A 16,956-nucleotide genomic window follows, 5' to 3' on the forward strand; every position below is an offset into this window, starting at 1 on the left:
CAAGGGCGGAGCTACCAGCCAAGGGCGGAGCTACCAGCCAAGGGCGGAGCTACCAGCTAAGGGCTCTCACGTTGTTCCTCAAAAGGAAACAGTAATAGTTTTGCCTCCTTTTTTGTGTTCCCTACCGCACCTCATAGCTGGAGATCACACGTTTTTTGTTTTGTTTTGTTTTTTTAATTTTTTAGATGTTTATTTTTGAGAGAGAGACAGAGCACAAGTGGGAGAAGGGCACAGAGAGAGACAGAGACAGAGACAGAGACAGAATCTGAGGTAGGCTCCAGGCTCTGAGCTGTCAGCACAGAGGTGGGACTCAAACCCATAAACCGCAAGATCATGACCTGAACCTAAGTCAGACGTCCAACTGGCTGAGCCACCCAGGTGCCCGGAAATCACACATTTCTTAAACTGTATTATGCTCCATGAAAATGAGAGGGAAAGAGAAAGAACTAACAAAACTTAGAAAAAGCATACTGATCAGCTCTTGCTTGGCTTTGTTTTTGTATAATTCTGAATCCATTCGCAGATCTTTGAAAATAGGAGAGATCCATAGTACCCACTGCTACCTTCCTGTTATATTCAGTTACAGTATATTTCTGGAATGAAAAATGTTTTGAAAGGAAACAGGAGGATATGATCAGGGAGTAGCTGTTTTGTTTGCAAGATAGTGTTACTATAACTACAAAAAATTCATTGTTGTGGGAATTAGTAATAAATATATGGTCCTCTTACCCTTGGCAAGGGAAACTGTTCAATGTATAGAATTACAAAATACTAATATTTCATAAATCATGCTTAATTCTTCCTTGCTTTTCATTTCCACTGCCTTCAGTGTTGATATTTCTTAACTGTCTCACGTGGGAATTTTAATACTTGATTAGAATTCAAAATGTGAGCATCTGCCAAGAATTAAATAGAATGTAATTTCACAAAATCTCAATTCTAATTTTTTAAAAAAGTGACAAAGCCAACCATCTTTAAAATGGATGCTGAGGGGGGCACTCAGTCGGTTGAGTGTCCGACTTCAGCTCAGGTCATGACCTCACAGTGTGTGAGTTCGAGCCCCGCGTCGGGCTCTGTGCTGACAGCTCAGAGCCTGGAGCCTGCTTCAGATTCTGTGTCTCCCTCTCTCTCTGCCCCTCCCCTGCTCATGCTCTGTCTCTCTGTCTCAAAAATAAATAAAAACATTAAAAAAAATAAATAAAATGGATACTGAGGAAACTATAAAACATGCCTGGAAGTGTTTATAATTATCAGTATTTCATATACTTACATGTTCATATTTATTTTTAAGAGCCGATGTGCTGTTAAAAATCCTAACTATAGGGGCGCCTGGGTGGCGCAGTAGGTTGAGCGTCCGACTTCAGCCAGGTCACGATCTTGCGGTCCGGGAGTTCGAGCCCCGCATCAGGCTCTGGGCTGATGGCTCGGAGCCTGGAGCCTGTTTCCGATTCTGTGTCTCCCTCTCTCTCTGACTCTCCCCCGTTCATGCTCTGTCTCTCTCTGTCTCAAAAATAAATAAACGTTAAAACATTTAAAAAAAAAAATCCTAACTATATCTCTAATAATTTAGTTGCCCATATTACTTTAATATGTAGGAATATTTAATATAAGTATTTAATATATAGTAAATATTTAATATATAATTACTATTATAATTATATAATTATATATAATTATAATAGTAATTATATAATTAATTATATAATACAATATATAATTATATAATATAAATATAATATAATATATAATTATATAATATAAAATATATATTATATATAATTATATTATATAATATATAATTATATATAATTATAATATATAATTAATATTTAATATATAGTAAATATTTAATATATTTAATATATAGTAAATATTTAATATAATTATTTAACATATAGTAAATAAGAATAGAATCAGTCTTAAAGTTCATCTCCCTTTGAAGCAGCCTGTGGTACATTGGAAATCTAGCACTCAGTGTAAGGTCTGACATACAATTGGTTGCTTAATATATGTAGGTTTTTAAAGTTTATATATTTTGAAAGAGAGACAGTGCAAGTGGGGAAGGGATAGAGGGGGGGAACAGAGAATCCCAAGCAGGCTCCACACTGCCAGTGCAGAGCCCAATATAGGGCTTGAACCCATGAAACCGTGAGATCATGACCTGAGCCAAAACTTAACTAATTGAGCCACCCAGGCACCCCTTTAATTTTTTTTAAGTTTATTTATTTTTGAGAGAGAGAAAGAGGGGCAGAGACACACACACACACACACACACACACACACACACACACACACACACACACACAGAATCCGGAGCAGGCTCCAGGCTCTGAGCTGTCAGCACAGAGCCCGACTGGGGGCTCAAGCTCACAAACTGTGAGATCATGACCTGAGCCGAAGTCAGATGCTCAACCAACTGAGCCACCCAGGTGCCCCTTAATATCTGTATTTTTTAGATGAATGAGCAAAAATAATGTAATTTTTAAGTAAATTATGTTTTCTAAATCACAAGGGATATTTGAACATTAGAAGAATAAATATTTGATAACAAATCATTTCACATTTTCACATTGGAAAAGTATTGTGAAGTGGTAGGAAAATATTCAAACTGAGAGAAGTTAACAAATGATTTTTAATTCAGTATCAACAACTAATTGAAGGTTCTGCACATAAACCAAAAACAAAGGTATTTTTCAGGTTCCTTTATTATGTTATCTTTGGTAAGCCTAAGGAATATTTCTTAAAGTATTGAGAATTTTCTTAGGTCTGTTTTGTTACATTTCACTTATTAAATTGCATAAAAGTAAAGTTAATGTTGCTGTTCCAGTAATTGAAGGTGGGTTTTTTTCATTATTGCCATTTATTAACAAATGGGAGTAGAACCATTTTTTTTTTCTTCTCAGCCTTATAGAATAACTCGCTCTTTATTGCTCTATTTCGTCTCAGATATTTAGGATATATATATATATATATATATATATATATATATACACACACACACACACACACATACATACATATATAGTTATTTTTTACCAAACAATGCTAATTTTGTAGAATTACATATTCCCAAATGAACCTTGAGAAAAAGATTTTGTTGTTTTGCTTTTGTAAAAGAGGGACTATGGCTGTAGGATATTATGTGTCTTTAAAGAAGATGCTAAATACACATTACTAGCATCATTCATAGAAATTCTATCCGGGGGGTAAATAGAAAGTGAAAAAAAAAAATTGAAAAGAAAGCCAAAGAGAAGAGAATAGGAACATAGAAAATATGAGGAAAGTAGATAAAATAAGATGGTAGGCATCCAAAAATATCAGTAATCACAACAGTGGACTAATTCGTCCAATTAAAAGCTAATGACATCAGAAAGGTACATTCATAGGGGCGCCTGGGTGGCTCAGTCGATTGAGCTTCCGACTTTGCCTCAGGTCATGATCTGATAGTTCATGAGTTCAAGCCCCAGGTTGGGCTCTCTGCTGTCAGCAGAGCCTGCTTGGGATCTTCTGTCCTCCTCGCTCTCTGCCCTTCCGCCACTGCCTGCCCCCCCCCCCCAAATAAACTTAAAAGGTACATTTATATAAAATGTTCCCCTGAAGCTAGATCTCAGGGAACTCTGCCGTTCCAGATACAACTGGGAAGTACCCTTCCCCTAAAAAAGTACATTTATATAAAACTCTAGAAAATACAATCTAATCTAGAGTGATAGAAAAATGGTAGTCATTGCTGGTGGGGTGGGGCACCTCATACATAAAAGTCACTTGTGCTGAGAAAAGACTTAAATTTCAAAGATAAAACCATAATACTTTGAGAAATGATCTAGGAGAACATCAATCTGAATATAGAAGGATTCCTCTCTTCCTTCCTTCCTTCCTTCCTTCCTTCCTTCCTTCCTTCCTTCCTTCCTTCCTTTCTTTCTTTCTTTCTCTCTCTCTCTCTCTCTCTCGAGAGAGAGAGAGGGAGAGCATAAGCAGGGGAGGGGCAAAGAGAGAGAGAATTCCAAGCAGGTTCTGTGCTTGTAGCACAGAGCCTGATGTAGGGCTCAAACCCACGAACTGAGATCATGACCTGAGCTGAAGTCAAAAGCTGGACACTCAACTGACTGAGCCACCTAGGCGCCCCTAGAAGGATTTCTTAAGACACAGAAAGCACAGAAGGAAGAAACTGATAAATTCAGTAATGTGCAGATCTAAAACTTCTGTTTCTCAAGCACACACACACACAGACACACACACACCAAAAAGAGCTGGGAAAAAAATATTTATGGCCCATTTAATTGACAAAGAATTAGTATTTCTGTGGAATTTCCATGACTCAATAAAAAAAGACAACCCAGGAGAAAAATGGGCAAAAGATATAAACAGGCATGTGACATTAACAGGAGTCCCAAATAACCAATAAACAGGAAAAGAGGCTCAACCGCAATCTTTAGAGAAATGTGAATGACAGCCAACATCAGAGCCCATTTGCAAGCCCCTACCTCCCATTAATAAAAAGTCCATATTAAGCAAAGATGCCTGCAAAGATGTGTTGACAAAGACATAACTATAGCACATGTCTGCTCTTAGAGAGTAAACTGGTACAAACACTTTGGGAAACTATTTGGCGGTATCTACTGAAGTTAAAGATGTGCCAAGTGTAAGGCCCACAAATTCTACTTATAGGTGGGTCCACCAGGGAAACTCCTGCATTTAGGTACCAAGAGATGTGTGCAAGAATGTTCGTGGCACCACTGTAGTAGACAATATGGGGCAGTCCAGATTCCACCAGCATTGGATAAATCACCGTATGGCTCTTCGGTGGAATACTCCGTAGCAGCAGAAAAAAAAAATGACTTACAGCTACAAGGAAGACTCTTAGGAGCAAAATGTAAGGGGAAAAGCTCACGAAAAGTTACAGAAGTGTACATGCAATGTGGTTATGTCTTTCAGGACACAAATAAATATAAAACTATCAAGAAAAGCATGGGAATAATAAGCACAAAACCCAGAAATGGTTACTTTGAAGGAGGAAACAGATGAGCTGGAAAAAGCCAGTCTGGCTCAGTGGGGGCTTCAAACCAGTACAGTGTTCTTGTTCTGTGATTGCGTGTATTTAGATCTTTGTTTATACTTGACATTTGTTTATTTTATACTTCGAACCTATACAATATTTAATAAAGTTAATTACTTTTAAAATAGGTGCAAATTGCCGAATTTAGCCCATGGCAATGGGATACCTATGTACACCTGCAATAAAAGTACACGTTTTTGGAAAAATGGTAAATCATGAGTTCCGTCCCATTACTTACGTTTAATTAAATTTCCTTTTGCTAAAGGTTTTCCTTCTTCTCCCCCCTCCCCATTTCCCCTGCCCTGCTGCTCCCCGATTTTTAGGAGAGATTTGAAGCACTTTTCACTGTCTATGATGACCAAGTGACATTTCAGTTGTTCAAAAGCTTTAGAAGAGTCAGAATAAATTTCAGCAAACCAGAAGCAGCAGCAAGAGCGCGAATAGAACTCAACGAGACAGACTTCAACGGGAAGAAGCTGAAGCTGTATTTTGCACAGGTACAGGTGGACAGGGAGGGCGCTGTTCTCTCAACCTCCTTTCCTCCCAAAGTACCGTCACTTCTCCATTTTCTTGCTTATTGCATCAGAGGTCTTTGAATCCCAAGCAGCAAGTAATGTAAAAGTATTTTTCCTTTATTTTACAGATATATAAATATTTATTAAGCATATTTTCCCTCCTAACTCTGTTTTGCTTATACTGATAGTCAAAGGAATTCATTTTTCTGGGCACCATTTCTCAACTGGTGAAGCCCTGACACCCTAAGATCAGTGAATTAACTTTCCTCCCGTGCACTTGTGATGTGACATCCTTGGGAGAAAATCGTCTCTGAAACCGTTTCTATGTTGTGTGATTCATATGAGACCCCGTCACTGAAAATAGCTGCCAGCCTAGGGATGACCAGGGGGGTGGCGAGGACCGTGCAAAAAAGGCGGTTTCTGGGAGCCTGTGGGTTACCAAGAACCGTAAGTGCTTACTGTTCTGATCCCTACTGGTGGAATTCTCCGAAACTAATTTCTCCTCAGAAGAATTGATGACATAAAGGCTTTTGACCTCTATTCATGTATTAAGTGGGCTGTTTTACTTTCAACTGATGCTTTTCCCCCTTGGTCTTAACTTTCAAATTAAAAAAAAAAAGGAGGGGGGTGGGGAGGAAGTACCTGAGTGGCTCAGTTGGTTAAGCGTCCGAGTCTTGATTTCAGTCCAGGTCATATCTCTGGGTTCATGAGTTTGAGTCCCGCTTCAGGTGCCACGCTGACAATGTAGAGCCTGCTTGGGATTCTCTCTCTCTTCCTTTCTACCCCCCTCCCGCTCTCTCTCTCTCTCTCTCTCTCTCTCAAAAATAATAAATAAACTTTAAAAAAGCATAATCTTGTCGTCTCACACTCCAAACGAAAACCTAGATGACAGTTGTCAGGATATTTCAGTGGAGCTGCTTGAGACGCAGCCGATGTGACCTAATCTCTTCTACAATCGGCATGTAGGTTTCCTACCATTCATTGTTCCTTCATCTGTTTGTCAGTTGCTTCTTCCAGGCAGCTGTCGAACACCCGGTGTGCGTGGGCTCTGTGCTGTGCACCGTGTGTGCCCCGGGGTAAACTAAACGGACCCGGCCGCCGCTGGGAGGTGCGGGCTGTGGAGGGGGGCTTGGCTTTCGTGGTCTGCGAAGAGGTGTCACAGCCTGAAGAGGAAAAGGAAGAAACAGCCCCGTTGCAACTTGGTCTTGAGAACCTCCGTCCTTCCCCACAGGTACAGATGTCCAGTGAAACACGGGACAAGTCGTATTTACTGCCACCCCAGCCAGTCAAACAGTTCCTCATCTCCCCTCCCGCGTCGCCTCCGGTGGGGTGGAAGCAGGGGGAAGACGCGACACCTGTTATAAATTATGACTTACTCTGTGCAGTTTCCAAACTGGGACCAGGTAACAAACTTTCATCTTTCCTTTTTTTTTTTCCCCCCAAGAAACTTTTTTGTTGTTGAGAGAGAGCAGAAGGGGAGGAGCAGAGGGGTGGGGGGGGAGAGAGAGAGGAAATATCTCAGGCAGGCTCCACACTCAGCCCAGAGCCCGATGTGGGTCTGGATCCCATGACCCTGGGATCATGACCTGAGCCAAAATCAAGAGTCTGATGCTCAACTAACTGAGCCCCGCAGGCATGAGAAACCTGAGAAACTTTTGTGTTAAAGGCCCTATTCAGTGATTTGTGTTCTGGCCAACTGGTAGCAACACGATCAGAGTGGAGGATAAAGTCAAATAAACCCGGGTTCAAAATCTAGCGTTTGCTAACTTTGTGATTTTTTTTTTTAGGATTTAAAAAAAATGTTTGTTGATTTTTGAGGGGGAGAGAGGGGGACAGAAGATCTGAAGTGGGCTCTGTGCTGACAGCAGAGAGCCAGATATGGAGCTTGAAGTCAGGAACTGTGAGATCATGACCTGAGCCAAAGGCAGACGCTTAACCGACTGAGCCACCCAGCTGCCCCCTTAAGATTTTATTTTTTAAATAATCTCTACACCCAATGTGAAGCTTGAACTCACAACCCCGAGACCAAAAGTCACATGCCGGTTGCCCTGCAAACTGTGATCTTCAGCAAGTTACTTAGCTCCAATTTCTGAACCTGTTTTCTCATCTAAAGTAGCGGTCGTAATAGCTCCCGTTCAGTGTGGACTCAGTATAAGGATTAAATGTTATATACATAATACTCAGTAAATGTAACCACAGTTTTAACTGCTGCAGATTCTACTAGTAATAACAGGCCATTAGTGAATGTTGGTTACCTTCTCTACACTGAAGACTTACTTCAAGGAATTGGTGGCAATACCAAACCATTCCTTCTAAATTCTTCTACTTGTTTTCATTTCTTTTTCTTTGATTTCTCTCATCTCTTTAAAATAATATAAGAAATCAATGCCATTGCTGGTTGTTCACCTACAATAATATTATGCCTCTTATAAAGGGAAACAGGCTGGGGCGCCTGGGTGGCGCAGTCGGTTAAGCGTCCGACTTCAGCCAGGTCACGATCTCGCGCTCCGTGAGTTCGAGCCCCGCGTCGGGCTCTGGGCTGATGGCTCAGAGCCTGGAGCCTGTTTCCAATTCTGTGTCTCCCTTTCTCTCTGCCCCTCCCCCGTTCATGCTCTGTCTCTCTCTGTCCCAAAAATAAATAAATGTTGGAAAAAAAATAAATAAATAAAATAAAGGGAAACAGGCTTTTTAGGGAGGTGGCTTACTGTTGTTTTTAGACATGATAGGCTATATCTTAGATGTATGAGGTCCTATTATAAAGGGCTTGCTTGGGGCATGTGGGTGGTTCGGTGGGTTAAGTGTCCAACTTCAACTCAGGTCATGATCTCACAGCTTAGGAGTTTGAGCCCCACGTCAGGCTCTGTGCTGACAGCTCATCCTGGAGCTTGCTTCGGATTCTGTGTCTCCCTCTCTCTCTGCCCCTCCCCTGCTCATGCTCTCTCTCTCTTTCTCTCTCTCTCTCTCTCTCTCTCTCTCTCCCCCTCAAAAAACCTAAATAAACATTTAAAAATTAAAAAAAATAATAAAGGGCTTGCTGATGCTGCCTGGCACCTTACAAGTCTCTCCTGCAGGAAAACCAAAATCATTCTAAAGTTAAGCAGTTCACTCATACTGTTCCTACAACAGTAATTAGCATTTCCATTTTAACTCCCAAGACCTCAGTACCCCTCACCAGCTAATTTCTTAAAAGGGCAAAACTGTCTAAGAACCTTCAAGTATCCTATCTCTCGTGCCAAAACTGAGTGGAACAAGAAGTTTTAAGACACAGACACCTGTTCTTGCCGTTTGCCTCCACAGGAGAGAAATACGAGCTCCATGCAGGAACTGAGTCGACGCCCAGCGTGGTGGTTCATGTCTGTGACAGTGAAACTGAAGAGGCAGAAGAAACAAAAAACCCCAAACAGAAAATTACCCAGACGAGGCGCCCCGAACCTCCAGCCGCAGCACCGGGTGAGCCCCAGACCTTCGATGGGGCGCTGTGAGGCCGCTGGTTGTGGTGCCAGGCAGGTGCCCTTGTGGGCTCAGCACTGGAGCCCCGTGCCCCCTCTGCAGCGTTGCCGGTCATTGGCGCTGATCCTGTGTGTGGGGGAGGCTGGGAGTGAATGGGGCGCGGTGTGTTTTGCCACCACGCCTGTGCTGCAGACATAGCCCTATCAAGTCGCGGCAGATTTTACCTGGTCGCAGTTTTAACAGATCTTCCGAACAGCACATGAAATGAAAGGATTGGCCCCCAACGTGTTGCAACTCTTGACCATTTTTTAAGCGGTAGCAAATTAGGAAATTTGGCTGATTTCTGGCTCCCTCCAGCAATGGTAACTTCCCTGATTCCATTTCGCATGGGGTACCAAAAAACTAAAGCGGTAGTCACCGAGCTCCGTACCATTTTTATGAATTTAAAAATAGTCTTACAATTTCAATAATCTGCTGTGGGTACTTTTGTAATGGTATAATAGCTTCCAGCTACTCTGTTGATCAAAGGTCAATTGTTCCTCCATATACGTGAAATTTTTTGCACAGAAAGAAATCTGAAATGTAAAGTAATTGATAGAGAATCATTTTTCTCAAGTAGTTTTTTCTTTAGCTTTGGGGAGGAAATGCCAAATTCACTTTGACTATGGGAATCACATAGTACAAATCCTTGTGGGTGTACTCTCTTCCCTGTTACTGTTAAACTTCAAGAGGACAGTGACGCACAGACCACTGTTCCCAGTGCACCGTCCCTCCCAGAGAAAGAACTGCTACTTTGGAAGTAGGACATACCACCAGAGAGTTTGACTGACGAGGGCCTCAGGTGGCTCATGCGATCTGCCATGTGGGACCACGTGCTAGCCTGTAGCATACCCAACTGTCTTTAGCCACCTGTTGAGTTTTTCAATGGTAAACATATTGAGTGTGTCATTCATTGACTTTAAAGTTTTTTTTTTTTTAATGTTTATTTTTGACAGACAGAGCATGAGTGGGGAGGGGCAGAGAGAGAGGGAGACACAGAATCCGAAGCAGGCTCCAGGCTCTGAGCTGTCAGCGCAGAGCCCGACGCGGGGCTCGAATTCACAGACCGTGAGATCATGACCTGAGCCAAAGTCGGACGCTTAACCAACTGAGCCACCCAGGCGCCCCTTCATTGACTTTAAATTAGAAAAGGTACTGATAAGGTTTTCCGAAGACCAATGTTTAATGGCCTATTTAAACATTTTCCAGTTTCCTTTGGAAGAAAAGACACACATATTCTTTTCCGCTGAGTTAGGGAAAGATGGGGAAATTGAGATCATTCAGATAGTCAGACTTCTGTTCCTGGTGCGATCTTTTATACCCTGGCTTACACTTGGCATTTTTCCCTAAAACAGAATCATTTCTGACTTGTGCTTCAGGAGTGGATAGTGGAAGCCCCTAAAGCAGAAGCAAGTATCTTTTTAACTTTCTGTGGTCTGTTCAGACTCTGTAATCCTTTTATAGAAAAGTCTCATAACTAAGAAAACCTGGCTTTGGTCAGGTGGCTCTGCTGAGCTCTGTTCACTGTGCTGTTTCCTCCATGTGTCAGATGTCTGGAGCCCCCTGGCATGTGTGTGAGGGGCCGCACATGGGAGTTTGGACCAATAAACCAAGGAGGCTGTGCCCACACGGAGAGAAGAACACAGAAATTCAGGCCAGGATGTCCGTACATTTTTGGTAGCATGTTTTTGTGGGTTAGAGGTTCTTATTATGGAGAGATTTATCTCTGAGGACTTAAACTGTATTGCCAAAAAAAAAAAAAAAGTTTTCTGTATTTTCCTTGCCCTCAAATTCTCTCAGATGATATACTCTCCTCTTTATAGATGTCTGCTGCTACTAAGCTTCAGTATAAATTCAGTTGAAATTTGTGATCTCATAAGCAGTTTATTAAATTCAGATAATTGTTTGGCAGTTTAACTGACAGTCACTTGGTACATTTGCTTTGCATTCTAAATTTCCCATTTTGCCAGTTTTCAATCTTACCTGGCTACACTAATCATTGCAGACTGGACCCTGTCAGGAAATGTGTGTATTTTCAACAGGTGGGAATTAAAATTTTTCCTTTTAGGTAATGTTTATTAGCTATAATTTTCTAAGTAGTCAGAATCCATGATGTTTTATTATTTGGCGTGGCTTTCATGGTCTTCCTTCCAGTTAAAGAATAGTCTGTCCCTAACTTACATAACCTGGTTTTAAAGTCAGGCAGTGCAAATTACCTGAATATTTTCTTTTTCTCTGTTCTTATTTTTTTGAGAGTATTGAATAAATTGAAAAACTTAAATCAAAATAAATATATATTAAATATAAAATACTTAATATATATTAAACTTTACTGAATGGAAAACATTAATATTTTCATTGCCTCTAATGTAGTTCCATAAGGTGAATGCTAAAAGAAAAACTGCTAAATGCCCATAAACTTTTAACTATTGTGAAATTAACCAGTTTCTCAACAAGTATGATGGGCTCTGTCCTTTTTTTGGCCATTTTTATATCCAGCTCATGTAACCATCTTAGATGAGGCTCGTGTTCTTTTTTTAAGTTCCTTTTAATACGTTTAGCTACATTTTTCTTCTCTGAAGTTGAGTTATTACTTAGATTGAACTGGTAGTAGAGTAGCTATGTGCTCTTTGGAAATCATAACTTCTTCTCGGGAATCAAATTACTTAGAGCATTGTGAGGAAAGAAAATGATGCTTTGTGTTAGGAAAAACACAGTCTGTGAGGGATAAGAAAATCATAGCACTTAATGAGAATAGTCAACAGAACCTGCAGTGCGTTGGCTCTTCCGTTCTAGGTTCTTGCAGCATACCCACCTGATAAAACCAGAAATCAGTGTGCTGGTGTGAGGATCAACTAGTTGAAGGTTCTAAGAGGCAGAAAGGGTGTGAACAGTTCCCTTGCCCTCGGGAGCAGAGAGCAGGAGAGCAGACTAATCTTCTTACTGTCTGCTTCTTGAGACTTTATACACTAAACCTGTCCACATAACTGAGAGCCCAGTAAACGCTACCAGGAACTTTTAAGCTCAACAAAATGGTTCAAATAGAACATGGTGTGTTTGAATCAGAGCTGCCAGGAGATGGGACAGGAACAGCACTGTCGTTCTTTTAGAAAATGGTCACTTTGTTTCCCACTCCCAGCGATTTCATCTCAAGAACTGTTGTGATCGAAAGTGAAGACTAGCTTCTCTCAGAACCTGAGCCACTGTGCTGAAGGAGGCTTGGGAAAATGACGTACTCTACTCCTCCTGTGACACAGACGAGAAAACTGAGGTGATGCCACTTGTTTCAAAGCTCGCAGGGACTAGCTTGCATTCCCAGCTCCCATGTTTGGGCCTTTTCTACTTTTTTCTTGCATAGGCCTCTTTAGAGGCCCTCAGAAGCAGTGAATCTCTGTCATAAGAAAACAAACAAAAAAAGGGAAAAGAATTCTATCTCCCCCTGAAGGGATACAGTGAACAAGAAACATCAGATGAAGGTAGTGACTTAGTAATTTCATGAGTGAAGTTATGTTCCGTGTTTGTGTTTCTGTTGTCATCGTGCTGTTGGGATTGGAATCCCATTAAATAATGGCATTTTGGTAGCCAGCAATTATGTTGACATTTTGTGTGGGCTCTCCTAGATTTTAGTCATAACGAGATTAAAATATAAACAGTCATACTTGAGATGTGACTCTCAGGAAGCAGTGTGAGATCTCGTCGGATTTGGAAACAGTTTGCAGTGGAATGACACCATTACCCAGTGCTTGTAAAAGGTTGAAGACTGACCTGTGCTTCATGTTTTTAGATAGACTCGTTTACAGACCATAGCTTTATTTTTAAAAGGGAAGATCTCAAACATAATTAAGCAGTGGAAAATGTATGCTTTTCTTTGGTGCATCAAAGTTCCCTGTCTGCTGGTATCTGCCTTTTCTCTGAAGATGTGTACTTTAAATTTTTTTTTTTTCAACGTTTATTTATTTTTGGGACAGAGAGAGACAGAGCATGAACAGGGGAGGGGCAGAGAGAGAGGGAGACACAGAATCGGAAACAGGCTCCAGGCTCTGAGCCATCAGCCCAGAGCCCGACGCGGGGCTCGAACTCACGGAGCGCGAGATCGTGACCTGGCTGAAGTCGGACGCTTAACCGACTGCGCCACCCAGGCGCCCCTGAAGATGTGTACTTTAAAACCTGTCACCCAGGTGAACGTGGTCAACCTTCCTTCCCCCCCCATCCCCCCCACTGTGCTCCTGTTTTCCACCTACATTTGCATCGTCCTGTATGAAAGGAAACAAATTACTTTATCCGTGTGACAATATAAAGGAACAAAAGGTGAGGGGATTCATTCCTCCCAGCTGGAAGGTAAGTCCATTGTAATAGAAGCTCACTTTTTAACAAGTTAAATGCATTTGAAGAAAAAGGTTTATGAACCTTGTTCAACAATATGACAAGGACTTTGCTTTATAAACTCCCCTTGGGGTCCGGGCCAGCCAGATCATTTTCATTGGAACGCCATCGTGGTGTTTAACCATGAATCGGGAAACTGCCAATACCTTGAAGAGTGTTGTTTTTATTACCAAATACACAAGCCACAAAGCAACAGGAAGTTGCTACAACTGCTAGGTTTTACCGACCAAAAGGATCATAAAAACGGTCACGTTCAAAATAGAAGTTTCCAGCCAAGCTTAAGAAAAACGAACATTGAGCTGAGTCCAAGTGTCTCCATCCATTTAAACAGAAGTGTAAAGACCTTTTACTACATTAGACACGTGGTCTCTCTTGTAAACTGTGTTTCCTTTTGAAGCAAAATCAATTATGGGCTGCAGACCCTTGGAGTTTCCTGCGCCGCTTCGACTGAATGTTCATTCTGTCATAACGGAAGATCTCTATGCAGATAATACGCGCTTTCCTGTATTGTTTCCTATTTAGTGCCCAGGCTGCCTCCCCCAGGCTGGGGACTGCGGAGAGAGAAAGGTGGCTACTCATGTGGCTGCGCTATCCTCTTCCCACTGCTTGTCACCCCGAGGTGGGGGCCCCAGACAGGAGGGATCCACGTTTCTGCTGCCAGCGCACATGTCCTCCAACTTTATCTTCATTGAACCCAGGAGTTGGATTGCCATTTTATCTGAACATGTTTGTGATCTTGTGTTATCTTCATGGGCACGTTACTTTTCTGGTACTATAAATTATAGTGAATATTCATTGTACTTCCGAAAACTGGTCAGTAATTTATACACATGTATTCCGTATTTTAGTGTGCTTGAAGTGACAGTCCGTAATTCGTAGTAGTTCGTTACTTGTCAACTTTGGCTATCCTGTATTTTTAGGACATGTAAACGTTCCTTGTCCTATCAAAGTGACAAAAGCAGAATGTAATTTTTTTGGAATCCTTGTGATTACTTGTAACAAGTTTTGTTTTTAAAGCTAATAAAAATAAAATTAGGTTTTTTTTTTTTTAATCCATCTGTTGGATTGAGTTCTTGTACTATTTTTAATAACTGTCATTTACACTGGGACACCTGGCTGGCTCAGTTGGTAGAACAGGCAACTCTCTATCTCTCGGGGTTGTTAAGTTCGAGCCCCATGTCGGGTGTGGAACCTACTCTAACTAGTAGATTCCATTTGAACGTTAGTATTGTGCTGTGCCAGAGTTAAAGGTGTTAACTCACTGCAGACTCTGGAAATAACCACGATGGTTTGAGTTCTTTACCAAGAAAAGTTTTCTTACCTGGGTTTATCCTCAGTTAAAAATGATTCATTCCAGGTAAAGGCTTATTTTCTGTCTTGGTTTAAAAAACCAAAAACCCTCCAAATCCAAATGCTGAAGCTAAAAATGACTGTAAAGCTTATCTAGTGCAGTGATTGTTTCAATATATACTTAATTCTTCAGCCGTAGAACTCTATTCTTTGTTCCAATGAAATCTTACATAAAGTCTAATGTAAAACTGATTACCAAACAAAGGTGAACAGCTGCTCCCTTTGAAGGGATTGAGGGAGAAGTGAGGACCAGAAGGGTATCTAGCCCCTGGGAGAGCTCAGCAGAACAGTCCCAAACACCAGTCTGTCCAGCGGCTGCCACATCCCCACGCATGCATCTTTATGAGTAAATGCCCAAGAAGAATTGCCAAATTCATACATCTGGATGGTAGCCAACCTGGGACTAGAACCATAGTTTCCTGCCTCCGTTCCAGGTGGACCATGCTCCACTACTCTGTTAAACTGAAATCTTTGGTTTTTTTTTTTTTTTGGAAGAATTAGGATTCAAAGGCTCTTAAAATTGTTAAGTGTTTTGTTTGTTTCAGTAAAACTAAAAGCGGATTAGTCCCCAACGGTTCTCCTTTAAACAGATGTTTTTCCAAGCTGTGTTCCTCAGGGCTGCCTCCAGGGGGAGCCAGGCTCCCAAGTCAGTGGGACCTTGCACCCTGCTTCAGACCCACCTGCATTCCTTGTGCAGAATGGCGTTAGCATGAGATTGCACTTGAGCTAAGGATTCCTGGGCTGAAACAACAACTTGTAGAACCACTGCAAATAACCTGAGGATAAAATGATTTTTTTAATGCAGAATAGAAAATAGAAGAATAAAGGTTTAAGTAATTTACCTCATGAAAATAGACTTGACTTGGGGCACCTGGGTGGCTCAGTCCAGTAAGCATCCAACTTCAGCTCAGGTCATGATCTCATGGCTTGTGGGTTCAAGCTCCACATCAGGCTCTGTGCTGACAGCTCAGAGCCTGGAGCCTGCTTCGGATTCTGTGTCTCCCTTTCTCTCTGCCCCTCCCCTGCTCATGCTCTGTCTCTCTCTGTCTCTCAAAAATAAAACATTTAGAAAACAAAAATTTTTTTAATTTTTTTATTTATTTTTGAGACAGAGCATGAGCAGGGGAAGGGCAGAGAGAAAGGGAGACACAGAATCCAAAGCCGGCTCTAGGCTCTGAGCTGTCAGCACAGAGCCCGACGCAGGGCTCGAACTCACAGACTGTGAGATCATGACCTGAGCCGAAGTCGGATGCTTAACCCACTGAGCCACCCAGGCACCCCTAGAAAAAAGAATTTTTATTTAAAAAAATACACTGACTTAAAAGTGTATGAAACTCAACATACTCAACAGTGTATGAAATTCAACAGAGTCCAATTATCACCAAGACACGTGTTAAACTAGATAGCAGGAGTGGGCAGAAATTCCCGCTGCCTTTTCTGAACACATCACAATATGGTTCTAATCTAGAAGGAGAAAGGATTAAAATTCTTACACGCATGAGCAACATCTCAAATCTTGCTAAACATCTCCCAGTCTTCTGAGACATAGAAGGTATAACTATAAATTAGTTGTAGATTAAGTATTTAGATAGTAATGTTATTTGTGAAAAGCTTATGGTCAAAATGCCTGGGAAAGTTGACTAGTTTCTGTATTGCCATGCTTCTAGGAACTTTTTAATTTTAATTTAATTTGAGAGAGTGCAAGTTAATTTGAACTAGGATATACCGTGTTTATCAAATCTAATTAGCGACAGAGCCCTTTTGCCCAGAAGTGTTCAATTGCATTGCTGTCCGGGGAACATTTAGAGAAACATTCTACTAAAATCTTGACATGGAGTTTGATTAAAGGATAGTTTTGTAAATTAAAATTTCTTTATTAATTTCTCTAAGGAGGACAGTTATGAGGTTGGGGTATCAGAAGGGCCTTCCTGATTGAATAAATGGGAAAACCAAGTTGATAAAACTATTAGAATTTACAAAAGTTCAGCAGAGAATACAGGAATAACTTAGAAAAATCAGTAGCATTCCCTTACACCATCAATGACCAATATATAAGCAATAACACTCATAATTGCAACAAAACATCAGCATAAACAAACTTTTGAACTCTAATAAGGACATGATAATTTACGTACATGCTTTTAAGCGGGATAACTTCATATTTTA

General features: G+C 41.1%; 1 protein-coding gene across 5 annotated transcripts in view; it reads left to right on the plus strand.

The window, feature by feature from the left end:
• Positions 1-12,713, plus strand: part of RCAN3 (RCAN family member 3) — a 31,366-nt gene extending 18,653 nt beyond the window's left edge. For 2 of the 5 annotated variants that reach the window (XM_040465089.1, XM_040465114.1), the window contains exons 2-4: positions 5,377-5,550; positions 6,800-6,971; positions 8,866-9,966. In XM_040465089.1, coding sequence (XP_040321023.1) covers positions 5,377-5,550; positions 6,800-6,971; positions 8,866-9,050 — 531 coding nt within the window. In that variant the 3' untranslated portion in view covers positions 9,051-9,966. Of the gene's footprint in view, positions 1-5,180; positions 5,262-5,376; positions 5,551-6,405; positions 6,531-6,799; positions 6,972-8,865; positions 9,967-12,196 lie in introns of those variants that run through there. The other 3 variants (XM_040465098.1, XM_040465105.1, XM_040465120.1) reach the window with 3 other exon arrangements.
• Positions 12,714-16,956: the final 4,243 nt, after the last annotated feature.

The sequence above is a fragment of the Herpailurus yagouaroundi genome, unplaced genomic scaffold (assembly GCF_014898765.1).
Source record: "Herpailurus yagouaroundi ecotype Mexico unplaced genomic scaffold, PumYag 77, whole genome shotgun sequence".
NCBI lineage: Eukaryota > Metazoa > Chordata > Mammalia > Carnivora > Felidae > Herpailurus > Herpailurus yagouaroundi.